At 35.9% G+C, this 21,929-nt stretch overlaps 1 protein-coding gene across 1 annotated transcript; it reads right to left on the bottom strand.

The window, feature by feature from the left end:
- Positions 1-1,133: 1,133 nt before the first annotated feature.
- LOC141712098 (lysine histidine transporter 1-like) lies at positions 1,134-4,867 on the bottom strand. The gene is made up of 8 exons (XM_074514898.1): positions 4,698-4,867; positions 3,271-3,428; positions 2,748-3,131; positions 2,252-2,645; positions 2,069-2,174; positions 1,877-1,968; positions 1,682-1,750; positions 1,134-1,596 (listed from the first exon to the last, which is right to left on the bottom strand). The coding sequence occupies exons 1-8, from the start codon at positions 4,740-4,742 to the stop codon at positions 1,498-1,500; spliced, it is 1,347 nt and encodes a 448-aa protein (XP_074370999.1). The 5' UTR covers positions 4,743-4,867; the 3' UTR covers positions 1,134-1,497.
- Positions 4,868-21,929: the final 17,062 nt, after the last annotated feature.

Below are 21,929 nucleotides of genomic sequence, written 5' to 3'. Positions count from 1 at the left end.
AATATAAGATCCTGGAAATGACCTTCCTCTACATCCTTAAGGTTGTAGAGCGACCGGTTCTTTAACATGATATTAGAGCTCAGCCTGGCGGAAGGACTCAGTTATGCCCCACAGATGGGCGTCCGTGATCCAATTTTCGACCGAAAAATGGGCTCTCAGGGGGGTTTAGTTCCTTAACAGTCCTAAGGCAATTAATGCGTTCACTTGAATGATCTTGTAGCAACAATCTTAAAATTGGCTTCTTTTCTTCTCGAGCAATCTTTCGATTTTTATAGGTTTTCCGATTTCAAGACAAAAATGGCACAGTAAATTTGGAAACAACAGTCTTTTCTTCTTGAGAAAAACTATGGCTATGACACTCGGTTATCTGCAGTAAGAAATGTATTCCAATGTCTATAGCAATCAGCTGACAGTTACCGTTATGACACTTTTTTACCCCTCGCGAGGGGCTACAAGAGCTCAACCACTGCACTAATACTTGGTTCGCACACTTATGACACTGGGCCTGGTCACAAGCATTGTTGGTGACAAACTAATTTTTCCAAGGTGCTTCTGATCTCAGAATTGTAACACTAACAATTTTGAAACAGAATATCTTCAAAAAAGTGAAAATAGTAACCTGAGTGATGCCTTGGTTGACATATTTTGGGTACAGAAATATAATTCAGTTTATGTTCTATAATTGTTGTAGGCATTAATATTGTACAAACGGTACGAAGAAGAGTCCCACACGGACGGCTGAATACAAATATCAAATGGACATAGATTATGTAAAAAGTTGACAGTAATCTCTATATGCTGCAAATAAGCTGCCGGCTGGTGCCATGGGAAGAAAACAATAACTAAATGGTTTTAGCCATTTGGCAGATAGGGATGCTGCCAATATGTCACCAACAACAACTAATCACAGGTAGGACCTGAACTTTCCTAAACTGTGCTCATAAAAATCGGATTAATTTATGTCGGTATATAATTTGTTGTGCTCTTCCGGTTTCAAATTTGATATAGCATTTATGCCTTTGTTCTGCGAAATTATAGCACTCCATAAAAGTCAAGACCCCTACGTGTTTCTGCTGTTAGACAAAGGCCAAGACCCTTCCTAGATCTTATATTAGTATTCTAATATCTGCAGATTTGCTTCAAAAGATTATAAATTTGGTATCGATCATCCATTACAAATATTAACCGCAAGAAAAAGCACACACGTATAGTATTATACACACAAATAAAGCAAAACTATAAAGCCTTGTGGAGGATTATGTTGGTATCTTTGGGTCTTTCCATTCGGTGTATTGAACGTTCCATATGATAGCAATACTCCTGTAATCTTTAGCTATTCCCTCTAACACAAAGGCTTCTCTAGTTGTCTTCCATGTTCCATCTAAAATGCACAGTATAATTTGATCATGACCGGTGGGAAGTCGTCACAACTCACAAGCTTCTTTAATTTTCATTTTATGATAATCTACCAAATCCATCATTCTTGCTGATAGATGCTTATGAGAAAAATTCATAGGTCTTGGCTTGGAGCACGATCTGCCTTAGGCCTCCGATAGGTGCCAAAACCATGAGGCATATGCCAATGAAAATGCATATCTGAAATTGACGATAGCAGTTTGAGTCAAATCAGCTACAAATTTACCATTTTGAAGATTTCTAAACAACTATAAGCTTCACTTACCCAGTTTGTAAACCAAGACAGACTGAATCTCCTCGGCTTGTAGATAGCAAGCCACATTACGCAAGGAAGCTACATAAAACAATGAATATTATGAGCTTTTTCTTCAAGTTTAGCTTCATTATATAATGAATACACATGACATTGCACAATCAAAATGTAACTTACTATTTACTTCGAAAAAATAGATTAACTTACAAAATATGTGGTTGGCGCAAAGGCGAATCCTCCAAAGAATGCAAGAAGACCACCGAAGAAAGGAAAGCAAATGGCGACAAACATCGTAAATGCTGAAACAGAAAAGTAATGGTTTAATCCTCAATTTCAAGTATCTCCCTTTGCAAAGAAATCACAGCATGTAATCTAGTGTCTAAAGGCACATTTACTTACCAACATATACATTCCTTGTAATAAAACGTAGTGCTGCAGTTGGTCTGAAATTTAGTTTCTTTACCAGCAAAGTTTCAATCATATCAAATACCGGCATAGCATAAATCTACAGTTACAAAAACAATATCAGCCAATCAGCAATTGATAAACGTCCTACTTGAACTCAGTTATATAGACTTGTACCTGATAGCTCCCGATAACATGGAAAACAACAAACATGTTGGCCATTGCAATGAGCCATTTGGGTTTCTCCAAGCTTATAAGAATGTTATCTGAAACGCCATTCCCGAAAATATAAAATCCAATAAGAGCAACAGGGAAGTAACACAAGGCTACAACTATGTATGCCACGATCACTCCCTTCCACATTGGACCCTTGGAAGGCTTCTCGGGTGTAGAAGGGATTGTTGCCTGAATTTCTAAAACCACATTGTGTCCGGCATATGCAAATGCAACATCTCCCAATGCACTAAAAAAGTTAAAAACTTTCCCTGCAGTAGACTTGGCCTTGTAGCCATAGTCCACATCTGGTTGAACACCTTTGTCAACAGAGGCTGACCAAGCAATGGTAGAGTAACTGCATGACATATATATAATCTTAGGCTTTCCCTCACAAATTTATGTTCTGTTTTTATCTTTTAAAAAGAATTATGATCAGTAAGTGAAAATTGACAGTTACCTCAAGGACATGATTGCTGCTACCAAAGAAACCCAAGAGATGGAATTAAAGTTGGGTAGATGGGAGAGAACAAAGTGAACAGAGGCAAAAATCATAATGAAGTAGGTGAGTTTGATTTTTTTGCAATCATCGCAGACTGTATCATGGAATTTTTGCAGGGATTTTCCTCCGGTAACCATGTAGATAATGTTGACACTAACCTCAACAATTAGTTGTTGAGGCACCACGATATAGAGACCAAGCTTCTCACCAAAAGCTTGCTGGCCTAGCTCGTGGTATCTGTCAAAACGTTTACCAGGTATCATCTCGTGCATTTGCACCATTTGCCACAAAGTATATAATGTGATAATCCATGAGATAACCAGCACTGCTATACCAGGACCCCTGAACATTTTCACATAGCACTGCAATTTAGATATACTCTACTTTTATATGTTCATGTTAATATATCTGTAACTGATATACGACCATTTACGGGGAAAAACAGAATTATAAATTCTTGGGGATGAGCATCAAAATTTACCAGCCAAGTTCTGACATGGCATAAGGGAGACTGAGGACTCCAGCTCCAACCATAGCAGTGACATTGTGGAATGCTGAATACCACCATTTTGCATTTCTCGCAGACGTTATGGGAAGCCAGTCGTCGATGGCCTTCTCTCTGGCTGTCCTTTGATCTACCTATTAAAATGATGACCGCTTCATTTGAAATCCACCGAAAAAATAAAAGTAAAATTTGAGGTGGATGGGAAAATAAATCTAATTTTCCCAAGACAAATGATAAGGTATCGTATAAGTTTAAATTTGACATTTCAACGGAATCTCCAAGTTTTGGGGATGGTAGGACAGCATACCCTTTGTCTTTACTAGGAGTCTGTGTGTCTCATCTCCATACACTTTTTTAAAGATTCTTACTTAAAGATTCTTACACAGTCAACAGGCACGCCGCCTCCATTATTCACAAAAACAAAACTTCTAGACTACTTCAAATAATTATTTGAGTAGCGTGATTAAATTAACAAGTGGAATAGATCGTATTCCAAGCCTGAGAATCAGCTCTAGTGTGAAGACTTGAAAATAGGGTGTGAAAATGGACACATGACTATATCTATTGTTATAGCAGGTAGCGGAACCAGACTGTTGTTGTCGACAAAACTATTAGTCTATTAGTCCATTATCAACGCTACAAGTTATTAAATCCTAAGGAGCAAAACATATTAAACTGGAATCTTTTTGGGGCTTCGGTCTACTGCAAACGATTGTTACAACATTTCCGTATCGTCGTAATATTACGTGGCACGTGTTCATTAGGGCTTTTGGTGTGAATACATGAAGCTCCCAGCCTCCTATCATTTTATCGCAAAATTATAGTGCCATATGATATGCTGCTAACAATTACTTGTCATGTACCATTTCAATTCTAATGATAGGTAAATGAAAATATAGTCAATCTAGTATCTAGATAGCTAATCTAAGATGAAAAGTAAATTAAGAACATGGCAAACAGCAATTTCGATTGACTAAGGCATAACATGATTACTTGATCATATTTATGCTTGCAGGCCTCCTATAAATCAGATTTAAAGTAAAGCTATGCATGCCTGTCAGTTTGTGTGTGCGTACATATGATAAATGGTCTAGAGTAACATGCACATTTTTTTTCCCAAACACACACAGTGAACACTTGATCTAAACCATTAGTGTTGCAAATGTTTAACTGTTTAAGGGATGCAAATATTGGACCAACAAGACTCGGACTCTTCATTTCATGTCGATTATGCATGTCAGACAGAGAGTACGAGCACTCAACCCCTCAAAACATGGAAAACTTTCAAAATATTGTTATTCGACACTTCCAGCCAAGACCGAATATTACAAAGCGACTAAAAGTTGTAGAAGTTTAAGTGACTGAAAAGTAATGCATAGAAGAGAGGAAGAAAGAGATATTACATTGTTGTTGTCATCATAATGACCATTTTCAGATTGAGTCACCATGACTTTACAATTGAATGAAGCTAGAATTGCAAGACAAAACAGAAGCTGATGAAACGGTGAACTTTCAGTTTAACTCAAAGCTCATAACAACTGAAATGTATCCTTCTCTGTATTTATAATAAAAGAGTCGGGCTTCTACTACATTAATTTGAGTTTACACTCAATTAATACAAGACGTACAATTGTCTCCTTCCCCAAGTGTTGACTCCCAGTTTTGAATGCATCCTATACTTTACTATTCATTTCGCAGAAACAACCCACACCCTTAGTCAGCAATTGCTATCTTTTATAGTTTCGTTGAAATTTCAGCTGACTTTAAAATATAACAGCTTTAAACGTATACACATTAATCTTCTTCTTATTTCATGTGCTTGTAAAATATTCAACATTTAAGTTTTTCATCATAACTTTTTGACGTCCTCGATTCTTATATTAAACAAAGTTGGATTTTTTTTGCAAATACAGTCTATTTAATACCTGTAATTTTCTTTCAAGTAGAAAATGCTTGAAAACAAACTTCCTGTTCCAGGTATTGGTATTCAACTATACAAACACCTGACTGTTAAGTCATAGTTCAGACTAGGGCTGGAGTTCGAGCCGGGAGAGTTAGGCTGGAGGTTTCAAATCGTCTAATTAAACGAACCGGCTTAACTCGACTTGATTCGTGAAATTAAATGAGCCGAGTTCAGGTAGTGTTTTAGGTTCGATTTAATGTAAAATTAAATTAGCCGGCTCGCCCGACTCATTTAAACCAGCACATTAGCTAAAATGTCAGCTCGACTCGACTCGTGAAAATAAACGAGTCAAGTTCGGGAAGAAGTTTAGCCATAAATTATTAAATGAGTCGGCTGGGCTCGACTGGAGTCGATTTCAACCCTACACACTAACTTACCAGGAACCATGTTATCATTACTCAAACTGCAATTAATTATGCTCATGTCATTTTACTTTATAAATTATTGTTTGTATTTACTTTCTTATCTTTGTATTTACTTAAATTTACGTGAATTACAAATTATTGATATACCTCTTAAAAGTGCTGATATAGAAAATAATTTTATAGTATGACAAAAAATCAAAAATAATTATTTACTTGAAAAACGGAATGGATAATATACAGGTCCTTGTCTTTGTCGTGTAAATCAAATGGGCAGTTGAATAAGAAAATGTGTACAGATTCTGAATTGTGTGTACGGAAGACTGAAAGAATAAAATAAAAAAACGGAACATGGTGGTTTGGGGCGGGGTGGTCATCATATTTAATGGGCAACTAGTCCAGTGGTTTCGTCCAGCAGCTAAATTGCACAACCACCCACTGAATATATGCTCCCAAACAAAAATTAAGGTCAACTTGTATTTTTTTGAATCAATTAGCCAAGCCGTTACTGTCTCATATTTTTGTAAGAATATTCAAATTTAGTACACAGACGACTTGGACTTTTCTATCACCGTAATCCTGTAGTAATTGTTTTCTGCGGCAATCTGAATTCTGAACACACCTATATTCCATCTCCGTGAGTTGTTTGTTCAATTCAATGCATCATATTTTTTAACTCAAATACTACTCCTACATTTTGAGAAACTCATCCTTTATTATTTTCAAGCCAAAGTGTGGTAGCAAATTGAATTTTTTTTATTGAGATTTCTAACTTTTTTTATTTAAATACTCTCGTAACAAACACTGTGTCTAACTTAACTCGGTGAATTGGAATTTGTTAAAAATGGATGACGATTTCAGTAAAATAAAAAATTGAAGTTGTTGGGTTGTATAAAGGTTTTGGATGAACCATTCTAAGCCCATTCTGTTTCATTAGTCAATATAATCGTTTCAACATTATTTCATTATAAATGTATCCTGGTCTAGGGATGACAACTGGTCGGGTTCGGATCGAGTATTGTAAAATCTAAATCCAAATATTTTCGAGTTATTCAAATCCAAATTCGTCGGGTTTCGGATTGGATCGGGTATCTTTCAAATATCCAAAATTCTGAATAATGTATTCAAATTTAATCTATATATCCATCTATCTACACTACTTATATTATTATATTAAAAACGAAACATTAAAAGTTTTGTTGTTGGTCGTTGTTGGCCATTGATCACTCAATCCAGAGTCGTCAGATCAAATAGATAAGAACCGTTAAATGCATTCTTAAAAATTTGTATTATTTAGGAGATATAAGGTTCAAATCCTGCTAGCAATATATCAAAATTATAAAAAAAAATTAAGAGGTATAAGTTTCGAATTCTGCCAGCAACATATTAAAATTAGAATTTAAAATATATAATGATAAAAACAATCGTGCATCGCACGGGTTATATACTAGTATTATTATATTAAAGACGAAATATCAAAAGTTTGGTTGTTGGTGTTTGGTGGTCATTGATCACTCAAACTATATTCGTCAGATCAAATTGATAAGAACCGATAGATTTATTTTTAAAAATTAGTATTATTTAATAGGTATAAGGTTCGAATCATGGCAACAACATAATAAAATTAAAAAAAAAAATTAGTATTCCTTAAGAGGTATAAGCTTCGAATCCTGTCAGTAACATATTAAAATTAGAATTTACAATATATAATTATAAAAACAACCGTGAATTGCACAGGTTATATACTAGTACTATCTATACTATACTATAATAGCCGAAATTGAGATAATTTGGTTCAACGGTTTGGTTCAACGATAATTCTCTAATTTTGATTATTACAAAAATAGATAAATAGTGTTATATATAGAATAGACTACTAAATTATTAAACTACTATTAAATATAGTATACTTATCCTACTAAACTACGAATACAACTTATCATGCTAAACGACGAATACAACTTATCCTATTATTAAAAGATATAAATAATAGTGTTATATATCTGCTAAACTACTAAATTGTTAAACTACTAGAAATAGTCTATTTATTCTACTAAATTACGACCACATGTTAGTCTATTATTTTTATTATAAATTTATAATCATTATATATTTATATAAATATTTTAAAAATATAATATAACTGGATAAATAAAAATTTAAAATATTAATGGGAACACGTGCATCGCACGGGATTTATGCTAGTTATATTAAAGACGAAGCATTGAAAGTTTGGTTGTTGGTGGTTGGTGGGCATTGATCATTCAATCCAGAATCGTCAGATCAAATTGATAAGAACCGTTAGATTTATTCTTAAAAATTAGTGTTATATAAGAGGTATAAGGTTCGAATCTTAGCAACAACATATTAAAATTATATATAAAAAATAGTATTATTTAAGAGGTATAAGGTTCGAATCCTGCCAGCAACATATTAAAAACAGAATTTACAATATATAATGATAAAAACAATTTTGCATCGCATGGGTTATATACTAGTATTATTTATACATACAAACACTATTAATCACATTTATATGCTAGCTAAAATTAAAATATATTAACTAATAAGTAGTTAAATACATTATTTTGCACGGGTTGACATGGTGAGTAATATCTAAGATATGTTTGATGGCAGCTCCTTCCGACACTGTTCTTGGACCTTCTGGGTGTGAATGAGGTGTAGCTGCTGTTGGGAGCCTGCAAAACAACACCGGAGGGGGATTTTGTCCCCGCGGCGCCTTCGGCGTAAGAATAAGAAGCTGGTTGGGGAAGATGAAGGTAGAGAGGATTAAGGTTGTTGTGTGTGTATAGGCTGAGTGTATGAGAGTGTGTGTAATGGAAGTATTTTTCTAACCCCTAAACCCTTCATCTTTGAGGGTACATATAGCCCAAAGGTAGGGTTTAGGGGTTGGTACCTCTAGATAAGGGTCGTTGGTTCTTGGAGGCAGAGGACTCCTGGCTTGGGTGGATTGCATACACGTGTTCAGGGGAGGACCACGCGCGGTGTTTGTCTGATATATTGGTTGTTGATAGCTGTCATCATCATGTGCCCACGTACTCTTCCTTGGAGGGTTGCGGAACGTGCATATGCTTGCTGGGACCCCCCTCAGGGTGATCCTGGTTCAGGGCTCGATCCAGGTAGGCAGGTGATCCAGGTCATGGGCTGGACCCTGGTAGGCAGGTGATCCAGGTCATGGGCCGGACCTTGGTTAGGAGAAGATCCAGGTCATGGGTTGGAACCTGGTAGGAGATGATTCAGGTCCTAGGTTGGCCCTGAGCCTGGGTCTCTCTAGTGTGATTCTACTCAAATCCCTTCCTTCTCTGATTGCAGAGATCTTTTGTTCCAAATGATCAGGGAGAGTAAACAAGAACTTCAAATTCACTTCTTCAATATCATAGAATTTATCATGAAGCTGCACATCATTTATCAGCTTATTAAACCTTTCAAACACATCAGTGATACATTCCTTTGGTTTAGCCATAAAACCCTCATACTGAGAAATCAATATCCTTCTTTGATTTGACTAAACCTCCTCAGTTCCTTCACAGAGTATCTCAATCTTTTCCCAGATCTGTTTAGCAGTGTCACAGTTGACAATGTTATTATACATTACATTGTCAAGTGACTCAATCAGTATTAGTTGCAAAGCACTGTCTAGGGAAACTTTCTCTCTTTCAGGTTCAGTATACTCAGAGGCATCCTTGGGAACATAATGAGCTGGAATAATCATGTTTCCATCTGTGGTTTCCTCAACTCTAATCATAGGATTGAAGGGTCCATTCTTGAGGATCTGAATGTAAAGGTGATTGGCCATTCTTATAAACAACAACATTTTCTTTTTCCATAAAGTGTAGTTGGCCTTATCAAAGGGAGGAATCTTGATACTACTGATTTTCTGTGTATTCATTTTTCCAAGATCTAATCTGTTTGCTTTCAGATTTTACTCTGATACCACTTGTTAGATATGAATACAATACAGGGGGTGAATGTGTTTTGGCTTAAATGTTTACTTTTTGATCGACTTTGGCTTTAGCAGTTGGTTGTTATCAATGATTTGGTAGAATAGATGTTAAACATAAATAACAATGCAAATATGTAAAACAAAGATCTTCAAACTCACTTAATTTTATATTAAAAATCAAGCAGTATTTTGCTACAAAATCTCTAAGTTCTTGGTTTAGAACTTAGCTTCTTTCTTGAGAGAGAATACAAGATTTTCTATCTAGATTGTTACAACTGACTAAGGACCAGTGTTAACTTTATAACTCAGTTAACTGCTGGTTTACACAGTGTGTAATAAGACATGCTATTAGCTTTTCTAAACTGTCACTTGTCATTTCTATTTATAGAAAAACAGATCTTCCATTTCTGGCTTAGCATATCTTTAGCATCTCGTGTTCTGATTAAGGACCAGTGTTAACTTTATACCTCAGTTAACTGCTGGTTTATACAGTGTGTAATAAGACATGCTATTAGTTTTCCTAAACTGTCACTTGTCATTTCTATTTATAGAAAAACAGATCTTCCATTTCTGGCTTAGCATATCTTTAGCATCCCGTGTTTACTTTAATCTTCCTTTGTCAGTTAATCTTTACCATTAATCTTGCACATCTCTCAAGCTGCTTTTTGTAGACTTGTCAATCCAGCTGTGTGAATTGTTTGTTGATTTGCAACCTTGGATATTAAACTGTTCTGCAATTCTGTACTTAGAGAAATTTCTTCACTTTGAGATCTCCAATTAAGCTGTAGAGAACTCGATATCTCGATAGGCATGTTGGCTTGTCGATATCTCTGAAACTTCATTGTTGACTTGACTTATCGATAACTCCGAGTTCTCTAGTGAATTTTGGTTTATCGATAAATCAGAGTTCTCTAATGGACTTTGGTTTATCGATAACTCAGAGTTCTCTAATGAATGTATACTTGTCGATATCTCTGAGTTCTCGAATGGGTATCTGACTTATCGATATCTCCAATAGCATTTCCTGAGTTCTCGATAGACAATTCCTGAGTTCTCGATAGGTCTTTCTGAGTTCTCGAATGACTTCTCTATAACACTAATTCTGTGACTTGTAGAGATCTTGACTTAGAATGTTTTTCACCAAACAGAATTATTTAACTCCAAGCTTCTTCATAATTCTTCTGAGGCATGACCTTCTTGATCTTCTTCCAGATAGAATTCTTAGGCTTGACACTGTTTAGGGAAAAATGCTCCAGTCTGCTCCATTTACATTTTACAGACATTAAGTGTTACAAGTATAAATTACAGATTAAGGTTACAGTACAACTAATCTTAGGGTTGGCCCCAAGCTTAACTGATTGCTAATGACATTGTCAGCATCATTAATCTTTGACATCATCATGTTAATGACATTATTAGCTCCAGTAATCTTTGACATCAGATCATTGAAGATTAATGACATTGTTAGCTCCAGTAATCTTTGACATCAGATCATTGAAGATTAATGACATTGTTAGCTCCAGTAATCTTTGACATCAGATCATTGAAGATTAATGACATTATTAGCTCCAGTAATCTTTGACATCATCTATTATATATTACAATCTCCCCCAACTTGTTCATTATGAAATTATGCACAAGTTCTGATTGATGATGTCAAAACTTTAACTAAATGCAGAAACCAAAACCAATCTTCCCATCAGGTCTTCTTTTGTTGAGTTGCATTTAGATTTATTCAACATCCATTAGCTGTTTTGGTATTTAGATATATATTCTCCCCCTTTTTGACATTATCTCCAGGAAGAAAGATCCAGCTAAATGCACATTGTTCAAGCTGCTGTCATTGTCCATTTGGAACACTGTCTGCAGCTTCAAGCTTAATTGAGATTCACGGTAATGAGTTTATCAAAAAGAATAGAAGTTTCACTTAGATCTACAGAAAAAGTCTGTCAGTGATAAACATCCTAAGCTCTCTGTTCTTTTGAATAAGTAGTCTCACCAATTCTCACTGCACTAGTCTCATGACTTTTGAGAGTCAGAGTTCCCTCACAAGGATTACTAAATCCATACACTCATCTACCTCTCCTTTTGCCAGGAAGGATCATGTCTCTCTTATTATTTGTTTTTCACTCAATCTTTTCTCTTATCCTCACATGAAATGCTCAAATGTTGTTTGACCTATAGAAATAAGAGGTGGCTGAGAAGAGTTAATCTGTGATCATATGATTAGGGGAAGACCATATAGGGCTAATCATACTCATTTCACCAGAAAAATGAGTGCATAAGCATCTATGACTGGGGTCACAGTTTGACTCACAGATTGCTCTGTGGTTGTGACAGTGTGTTGTCCTCCACTTATAGTGGGAACCTCCAATTGAATTGGAGGGGATTTGACTGGGTTATTGCCATGTGCACCAGCCTCAAACCCTTGTGTGTCTTGCAACACACTGGCACTTGAATGTGCTAAGATTGCACTTCTTATGACATTATCATAGGCAATTGTTCTTCTAGCTTTGACTGCTAAGACAACTTCTGCTAGAGTTATGAGGGGAGTTGTTCCTTCTTGAGGAACCTCCAATTGAATTGGAGAGGATCTAGATAGCTCCCCCTCAGGAGTACTACCCTCAAACCTTTCAGTCTGTGAAGACTGTTTTGCACATGAAGGTGCATAAGGAATACTCATGAAATATTCAGTAAACTGATAAATTTTCATGTTTGGTGGATTCTTTTCTCAAACAATAGAACAATCTGAAGAACATCATGAAATTGTTATCCTTTTGTAAAACAGGTTCCTTTTGAGAGTTACCTGAGTGGGATTGTGTTTGAGTTTGTGTTGCTGTGCCTATGTTAGATATATTTGATAATCTCATGGCTAATGTGATTTATGTTTAGTTTTCAGATCTTACTTAAACAAGATAAATCAGTACTTACTGGAAGTCAGGACTTAAGGATATCAGTACTTATATTATCAGGAGATAATTATCAGAAGATGGATATCAGAACTTAAGTACTGAAGGACGTTCAGATAAGGAAGGCAGCTGGTTAAAGGGAAGAAGATCGAGACAAACATAAGAAGAGAATGCATGAAGAAGGAATTCTATGAAGAATAGAATACTTGGAAGAAAAGATATATGATTGATATATTTTAGGAAGCAGAATTATATTCCATATCAATTAGCGATTATCTTGTAACTGTGTAGTATATAAACACAGACATAGGGTTTACACTATAAGTGTTATCACAATCGAGAAGATTATTTATTGTAACCCTAGCAGCTCTCGTGATATTTTGTTCATCACTGAGAGAGAACAGTTCCATACTGTAACAGAGTTTATTGTTTCAATAAAGTTTATTTTCTGTTACTTGAGTTATTAAAGTTTGATTTGATTGTACTATACACTGTATTCACCCCCTCTACAGTGTGTGTGTGACCTAACAAGTGGTATCAGAGCCTATCTGTTAACGCACAAATAGTTTAAGATCTAAACACAATCATGTCTGAAACAGAAACTCCAGCTAAGCCCACCAAAACTGAAGAACCTCCAAAGACACAAATTCAAAGCCGATATGAGACTATCAGAGTTCCCATATTGAGACCATCTGAATATGCCATATGGAATGTGAGGATGACCATGTTTCTGGAAGCTACAGATCCAGAATATCTTGATAGAATCAAGGAAGGGCCTCACAAACCAACCAAGCTCGCTGTTACAGTTGCAAGTGAAGCAGCAAAGTCTGTACCAAAGGAGAAGAGTGATTACACTGCTGAAGATATCGCATCAATTGCTAAGGATGCTAAGGTACGACACTTACTGCATAGTGCTATTGATAATGTAATGTCAAACAGGGTAATAAACTGCAAGACTGCAAAGGAGATATGGGATGCTTTGGAAACAAGATGTTAGGGAACGGATACGATCAAGAAGAACAGGAAGACAATACTTACTCAAGAGTATGAAAACTTTGACTCAAAGGCTAATGAGTCATTGACTGATTTATATGATAGATTTGTCAAACTCTTGAATGATTTGTCACTGGTTAATAAGGAGTATGATCTTAAAGATTCAAACTTTAAATTCCTGTTAGTTCTTCCTGAATGCTGGGATTTGAAGGCAACAACAATAAGAGACAATTATAATCTTGATGAAACAACTCTTGATGAAATTTATGGAATGCTCAAGACTCATGAACTTGAGATGGAACAAAAAAGCAAGAGGAAAGGAGGAAAGTCAAGGACAGTTGCTCTTAAGGCTGAAGAAGAATCCCCCAAGGCAGCTACCTCAAGGAAAGATAAGGGTAAAGCTCTCTTTACAAAGTCTGATACTGAGTCATCAAGTTCTGAAAGTGATGATGACTCAGAATCTGAAAGCTTGCCTGAGATGGATGCTGATGAAGAGATGATGAAGCTGTGGGCTCTTATGGTGAAAGGGATCACAAAGATTGCATACAGGAAGTTCAGGATGGGAAAGAAGTTTTCCAGGAAAGGCACAAGTTCTGATAAGAAGAATTTCAGAAAATCTGAGGGAAGAGGAGGAAAGTCTGACAGAGGAGATTATACAAATGTCAAATGCTACAACTGTGGTGAGAAAGGCCACATATCTCCTGATTGCAAGAAAGTGAAAAGTGACAAAGGCAAGGCTCTTGTCACAAAGAAGAAAAGCTGGACAGACACCTCAGATTCTGAAAGTGAGGAGAATTATGCCTTGATGGAAAATACTGATAAGGCAAGTGCTGAAAGCAGTTCTGAAGCTGCTGAATTAAAGGTACCTCAAACTACTTATGCTTTTCATACTGATGATATTAATGAGTTGAGAAGATATCTTAAAACCATGTTCATTAGTTACAGAGATCAAACTTTAACATGTGAAAGATTAACTTCTGAAAATCTTGCTTGCAAAAAGAGGAATGATTATTTAGAAAAAGAGTTAGTAATGTTCCATCAAACTCAGAAAGATAGAGATGATGCTTTCTATATTAGGGATGAAGTGCTTAAAATGAATGAATCTCTAAAAGCTGAGTTAGAAAAGGAAAGAGAGATTATCAGGACTTGGACTAACTCTGGCAGAACAACTCAGAATTTGTTAAGTAGTGAAAACTGGAAAGGGGGCTTAGGTTATGGAGAGGATAAGAATGATAAAGGAACTGTAGATGTTAAGCCTATAGCTGTTAACCAAAAATCTAAGCTAAAGCCTGTTAAGTTTGTAGCTGTAAAGTCTGATAATGAGAAATCAGAAGTTAAAAAGGAATTAACTTCTGATAAACTAAAACAGGAAAAGACAACTGAAGTAAACGTAGGCTTAATGACTAAGAAGCAGCTTAAGCATAAGCTGAAAGATGTTAAGAATGCAAACAAGGTAAAATCACCTAGGAAAAATAGGAATGGAAAAGAAGGTGTGAATTAAAGCAATGATTATAAGCCTGTTCCTGAAGCTCCTAGGAAAACGTGTCATAATTGTGGAAGTTCTAACCATATGGCTTCTTTTTGCAGGAAGAATAAAAACATAAACTCCTTACCTTCAAAGTCAGGAGTTAAGAGTCAGTTTGTTAGATATAAGCCACAAAATCCTTGTTTTTATTGTGGTAGTTTATGGCATTCCATTTATACTTGTAAGGAATATCATAGTCTATACTATGATTATTATCAAATAAAACCTTCTTTAAAGAAAGTTACCATTGTTCCTTCTAGTGTAAGTTCTGATTTAAAGTTTGATAGTGTAAATTCTGATAAGAAAAATGTTAACATAAGCTCTGATGCTAAATCCGCTGCAAATGTTAACAGACTTAATAAGGCCAAAGGATCCAAGCATGGCTGGGTCCTTAAAACTAATCATTAATGGTCTTTGTGATTGCAGGGCAACAGGAAAAACATCCTAGTTCTGGACAGTGGATGTTCAGGACATATGACTGGAAATAAAGCCCTGCTATCAGATTTTGTGGAGAAGGCTGACCCAAGTGTTTCTTATGGAGATGGCAACATTGGAAAAACATTGGGATATGGCAATATCAATCTTGGGAATGTCATCATTAAAGAAGTAGCTCTGGTCTCAGGACTCAAACACAATCTGCTGAGTGTTAGTCAAATCTGTGACAGAGGTTATCATGTGGATTTCTTTGAAGAACACTGTGAAGTTGTAAATAAATCTACAGGTAAAGTTGTTCTGAAAGGATACAGGCGTGGTAACATCTATGAAGCCAAGCTTTCAACAAGTATTGATGGTTCTGCAATCTGTCTGATGAGTAGAGCTTCAATCGAAGAAAGCTGGAATTGGCACAAGAAACTCTCTCATTTAAATTTCAACAATATAAATGAGCTAGTCAAGAAAGATCTTGTGAGAGGACTGCCAAAGTCAGTATTTGCTCCTGACAGCATTTGTGATTCTTGTCAGAAGGCCAAACAAAGAAAATCTTCATTCAAGAGCAAGACTGAATCATCAATTCTTGAGCCTTATCACATACTACATGTTGATCTATTTGGTCCAGTAAATGTCATGTCTATTGCAAAGAAGAAATATGCTATGGTCATAGTGGATGAGTTCACCAGATACACATGGGTGTATTTCTTGCACACAAAAAGTGAAACTGCATCTATCTTGATTGATCATGTCAGGCAACTGGATAAATTGGTCAAAGATTATGTGAAAATAAGAAGGAGTGATAATGGTACTGAGTTCAAGAATTTGATAATGTAAGAGTTCTGCAAAAACCATGGAATCAAGCAGGAATTTTCTGCTCATGGAACTCCACAGCAAAATGGAGTTGTTGAAAGGAAGAATAGAACTCTCATTGAAGCTGCACGTACAATGCTTGATGAAGCAGAGCTTCCAACCTATTTCTGGGCTGAAGCTGTGCAAACTTCTTGTTTTACTCAGAATGCAACACTAATTAACAAGCATGGAAAGACACCATAGGAGATGATGAAGAAAAAGAAGCCAAATCTGAAGTATTTTCATGTATTTGGATGTTAGTGTTTTGTTTTTAAGACTCACCCTGAACAGCTATCCAAATTTTATTTAAAAGCTGATGAAGGAATCTTTGTTGGATATCCACTTTCCACAAAAGCCTTCAGAGTCTATAACTTGAGAACAAGAGTGGTCATGGAATCTATCAATGTCTCTTTTGATGATAAGAAGATTACCGGACTTGAAGATTTTATTGATCATGAGCAGCTGAGATTTGAAAATGAAGACTTAAATTCTGATACTGAAAATCCTGACAATCTAAATCCTGATACTGCAAACTCTGATGGATCAAACTCTGATGTTATTAAAACTGTGGTGACTACGCCAAAGGAAGATGCATCTATGTAGGGGGAGCATACTCAAGATCTTACCACATCTCAAGAAGCATTAGAGCATACATCTGGCTCTTCAAGTTCTGATTCGTCAAGTTCTGATAAGCCAAGTTCTGATAGTTCTGAAAATCTAAATTCTGAAGAATCCAACTCAGAGAGCATAGTTTCAGGGGGAGCATCAGAAAATGTTAATGAAGACAGCATGGATCATGGGGGAGCATCCAGTTCTAGAGAAAACCTTCCATCTGCAAAGAAGTGGACTAAATCACATACACCTGATTTGATAATTGGAAATCCTGATGCAGGTGTCAGAACTAGAACAGCTACTTCAAGTGAATGTCTTTACAATTCTTTTCTTTCTCAGACTGAGCCAAAGAAAGTGGAAGAAGCTCTTCAAGATGCTGATTGGGTGCAAGCAATGTAGGAAGAGTTAAATGAATTTGAAAGAAACAAAGTCTGGACCCTAGTGCCAAGACCAAAGAACAGATCTGTTATTGGTACAAAATGGGTATTCAGAAACAAAACTGATAGTGATGGCATAATTACAAGGAATAAGGCAAGGCTGGTTGCAAAAGGATATTCTCAACAGGAGGGAATCGATTATGATGAAACATTTGCACCAGTTACTAGATTGGAATGCATAAGGATATTTTTGGCTTATGCTGCTCATAAAAAGTTTACTATCTTTCAAATGGATGTGAAAAGTGCTTTTCTCAATGGAGAATTGGAGGAAGAAGTATATGTTGAACAACCTCCAGGCTTTGTAGATTCCAAATATCCAGATTATGTCTACAGGCTTGATAAAGCACTTTATGGACTTAAGCAAGCTCCAAGAGCATGGTATGAGACATTAGCTCAGTTTCTTCTGGAAAGTGGATTTAACAGAGGAACTATAGACAAAACACTGTTCTACCTCAACCATGGAAAGGACTTACTTCTGGTCCAGATTTATGTTGATGATATCATCTTTGGTTCTATGAATGATAGACTTTGTAAGAAGTTTGCCAAACTGATGCAGTCAAAATATCAAATGAGTGTGATGGGGGAACTTAGCTATTTTCTGGGCCTTCAAGTCAAGCAGAATGAAGAAGGTACTTTTATTTATCAAACTAAGTACACCAGAAATTTGCTGAAGAAATTTGGAATGCAAGATTGTTCAAGTGCATCCACTCCCATGGCCACTGCAACAAAACTGGATAAGGATACTGGTAAATCAGTAGATATTACTGATTACAGAGGTATGATTGGCTCTCTACTCTATCTAACTGCTAGTAGACCTGATATCATGTATGCTACCTGCCTTTGTGCAAGATTTCAAGCAGATCCAAGAGAACCTCACTTAACAGCTGTGAAAAGAATTTTCAAGTATCTTAAGGGAATAGCTGATCTGGGATTGTGGTATCCCAGAGAAACAGATTTTAAACTAATAGGTTACTCAGATGCAGATTTTGCAGGTTGCAAAACTGACAGGAAAAGCACAAGTGGAAGCTGCCAATTTCTTGGAGGCAGATTGGTTTCTTGGTTTAGCAAGAAACAAAAGTCAATTTCCACATCAACTGCAGAAGCAGAGTACATTGCTGCAGGAAGTTGTTGTGCACAGATTCTTTGGATGAAGAATCAGTTTCTGGATTATGGGTTAACATATTTCAAAATCCCTATTTACTGTGATAATCAAAGTGCTATTGCTATGACAGGTAATCCAGTTCAACACTCAATGACAAAGCACATCAGCATCAGGTACCACTTCATAAGGGAACATGTGGATGAAGGTACAGTGGAATTGCACTTTGTTCCAACAGATCAACAACTAGCAGATATCTTCACAAAACCACTGTGTGGAGCTACTTTTACAAGATTGGTAAATGAACTTGGAATGGTTTCAGGTTCTTTCTCTAAATTTGCTTAGTTTTGTTCTGATGCATCAGACTTTATGATCAGTATTTACAGAAATTACTCTCTTTGTGTATTCTGTGATTAATTGAAAATTGCTTAAGTACTAACTGGTGTCTGATGTGACTTTCTAAACTCTGATAGTGATATGTCTGTTTAAGTAACTATTCTATCCTATGAAGATACCTGTGCTAGATGCTGACCTAGTAGTCTTCAATAAACTAAAGATCCCATGTTAGAAGTAATTATTTCTGTGGAAATTTATTGACACAAGCAAATTCTGATATTGAGCTTAGTTGAGTTTACTTTGTCTATCTTATTCCTAAGTCATAAACTAGAATAATGCTTCTCATCTGTTAAGTTCTGATGCTAGTAAATCTGTTGAATGTACTAAGTGCTGATAAACCTCACTTATCAAAGGAAAAAGAAAAGAATCAAGGAATTAAAATCAGGTACTCCTTTGAGATCTAGAGTAAAAATGTGGAAGGGACGACCCAAGTGCATTGCTGGTATTAAGTAATATGCATTAGAAAAGCAAATACATATTTTCTTGGTGACTTTTCACACTCTATGATTACTGGAGAAATACTCTGATAATAGCATAAATTCTGATAAGCAGTCGTGACTCACTTACACTGAGAAGCCACTGTAAAATGGAATTTAAAAAGATGCACAAAATTAGCACAAAATAGTTGAGGTGGACTCAAGCATGAACTCATTCAATAGTAGGCTTCAGAATAATGACAGATTTTTAGTAAAGTTTTAGTTATGCCTTATTTCTAAGATGTACTGAAGTGAATCAGACTTTACTCTTTGTCTGATATTTAGCTTAATGCACACACTAAACACTCCATATGAATGATGAAAATTACTGTGGTGATCTTCTATGTTATTTTAGATGAACAGTTTATATGTCACATTACATAATCTCTGAGGACAAGTTTTGTTGAACGTTCTGATGATTAAGTTCTGAAGAATCTATATCAGAATTTGTGTGAAGAATTACAAAGATAGGCATTCATTTTTTGAGTTAAGAAATCACGTTCTGATAACTGTTAAGTTCTGATATAAGTCTGAGTTCTGATATTAAATTCTGATCCTTTACTTGACTTATTTGTGGATAAAATCTAAAAACAGTCTCATTTTAAATCAGAATATGTTTGGGTAGAATATTAACAGTCAATTTAATTAGGAATGGTGGTACACATACATGCACAGTAATTTTTACTTGTTTCTTATGCGCATTAAACCTAGTTTTACCTTTCCAATGACTGTTTTTCGTCTTCCAAGTCTAGGGAGACGAGGTAGAATTAATTCTACCTGTCAGCAGTAAATTTCCTTGCGTCTCCTGGCATTCTCTTGCCTATATAAACAAACACTTCGCAACAGCCTACACATCAATTCTTTTCTCACAAACTCACCTTCATTTTCTTCATACCAACAAAACCATGGTCAACTATAACATGTTTTTGAACTATGAAACATTCAACATGGAGCTGAGCTGTGAAGTATGGTAGCAGGAATGGCACGTCACTGCCATTCCTGATGAGATTTGGGACTCGGTTCCCCAGGAGGTTCTCACCCACCTCCTGTTCTTTTACATGGACTACCATCGCCATCTGGAGCGATTGAAGGAAGAAAGGCTGGAAGCTCTCCGCCAGCAAGAGCGAATCATCAGACTCGCTATTCTTTTTGTAGAGAGTAGGAAGAAGAAATAATTTATTTTCTTCTTCCTGTTTTTCTTCATCGTCAGCCTTGCCCTGCTTCTTGAGCTAGGACAAAAGCTGTTGATGTTAGGTTTAGAAGCTTAGGACAATCTTGTAAAGTTCTGATGTAATTTAAATTTCATGAATGTATTCTCTTAATATATTAATGGAATTTCTACTTTTTGCAAGTTTTTGTCTCTAAGATTTTTGTAATTTAAATGCACTGATAAATCCTGATATATCCATATTCTGATGACCATTTCTATTTTGATTTAAATTAAGTTCTGATCTTACAATATCAGTACTTATTTACTTGATTTAATTTTGGTCATTCTCATCCTTGAATTTCTTCACAGAATATTGGTTTTACAGTGAAAAATAATTGAATAAGTGGGAACAGTTTCAATTTTGAATTAAAACTGATTTACCTCGATTAATGGAATTACTGGGTAAGTGGAACGGTTTTTCCTTGAAAAACTGCAAGTGGGTAAGTAATGATTACTGTTTTCCCGTGCCCATTAACTATTCATTATTACTGCATGTCTGACAGGTGTCCAACGGTTATATTTTTTTACAAGTATAAGTAGGACAGAGAGAAGATTTTCCAATCTTTTATTTACTTTTACACTTTATCTATCTTTCTTTGCTTTTACTCTCTTTCATCTCCTGACGTTGGTTTTTCATACAGATAATTTATCAAACACCTAACAGGCACTCTTAAATCTCAATTATTCTCATGGCACCTAAGGATTTGATCATTGATGGAGCTAAGTTCATTCCAAATAATTATGCTGCAATTCTCGATCATGCTGAAGCTCCGTCTGAGTTGCATTTTATGCAAGATCTTCCTGCACACAGTGAAATTGGGTATGCATTGACCCAGCCTTCAGTCTTTTCAAGCCAACAAGTTCTGACGTTTTGGCGGACTGGGCACCTTGATAATGGTGGTACACATGGTACTCCCAGTATTGTTTTCGAAGTGGATGATTCTACACATGTGGTAACTCCTGGTACAATTCGCAAGGCCCTACAATTACCAGAAGGATATACTTTTTCAACCCCGGAGGAATCAGCTCTTCAAGAGTTAATGGCCAATTTGGGGTATGAGCAGAGTTTGGCTAAGCTTGGGCAGTTGAAACGGGCTCATATCAGAAAGGAATGGAGCTTCTTCTTCAACTGCATCACTAAAGCTTTTGGGAATAAGTGTTCCAACTTTGATGCCATTCCTATAATGAGTCAGCACATCGGGTATGCTATCATTAACCAAACTCATTTTGATTTTGCAAGTGCTGTGATAGGTTTCATAGGGGATAGGATGACAGAAGATAGAAATGTAGTTTATTTTGCTAGATTCTGTCAGCTTATATATAACTTTTGCTGTACTAATCCCCCTCAACTAGCCAGTACCTTAATTCCACCATTCAAAATTGCAAAATGAGCCTTTAATGACCTGGTCAA

This window comes from Apium graveolens, chromosome 3 (assembly GCF_009905375.1).
Source record: "Apium graveolens cultivar Ventura chromosome 3, ASM990537v1, whole genome shotgun sequence".
Taxonomy (NCBI): Eukaryota; Viridiplantae; Streptophyta; class Magnoliopsida; order Apiales; family Apiaceae; genus Apium; species Apium graveolens.
Note: the sequence above shows the minus strand (reverse complement) of the source record. Positions and strands in the feature narration are given on the sequence as shown.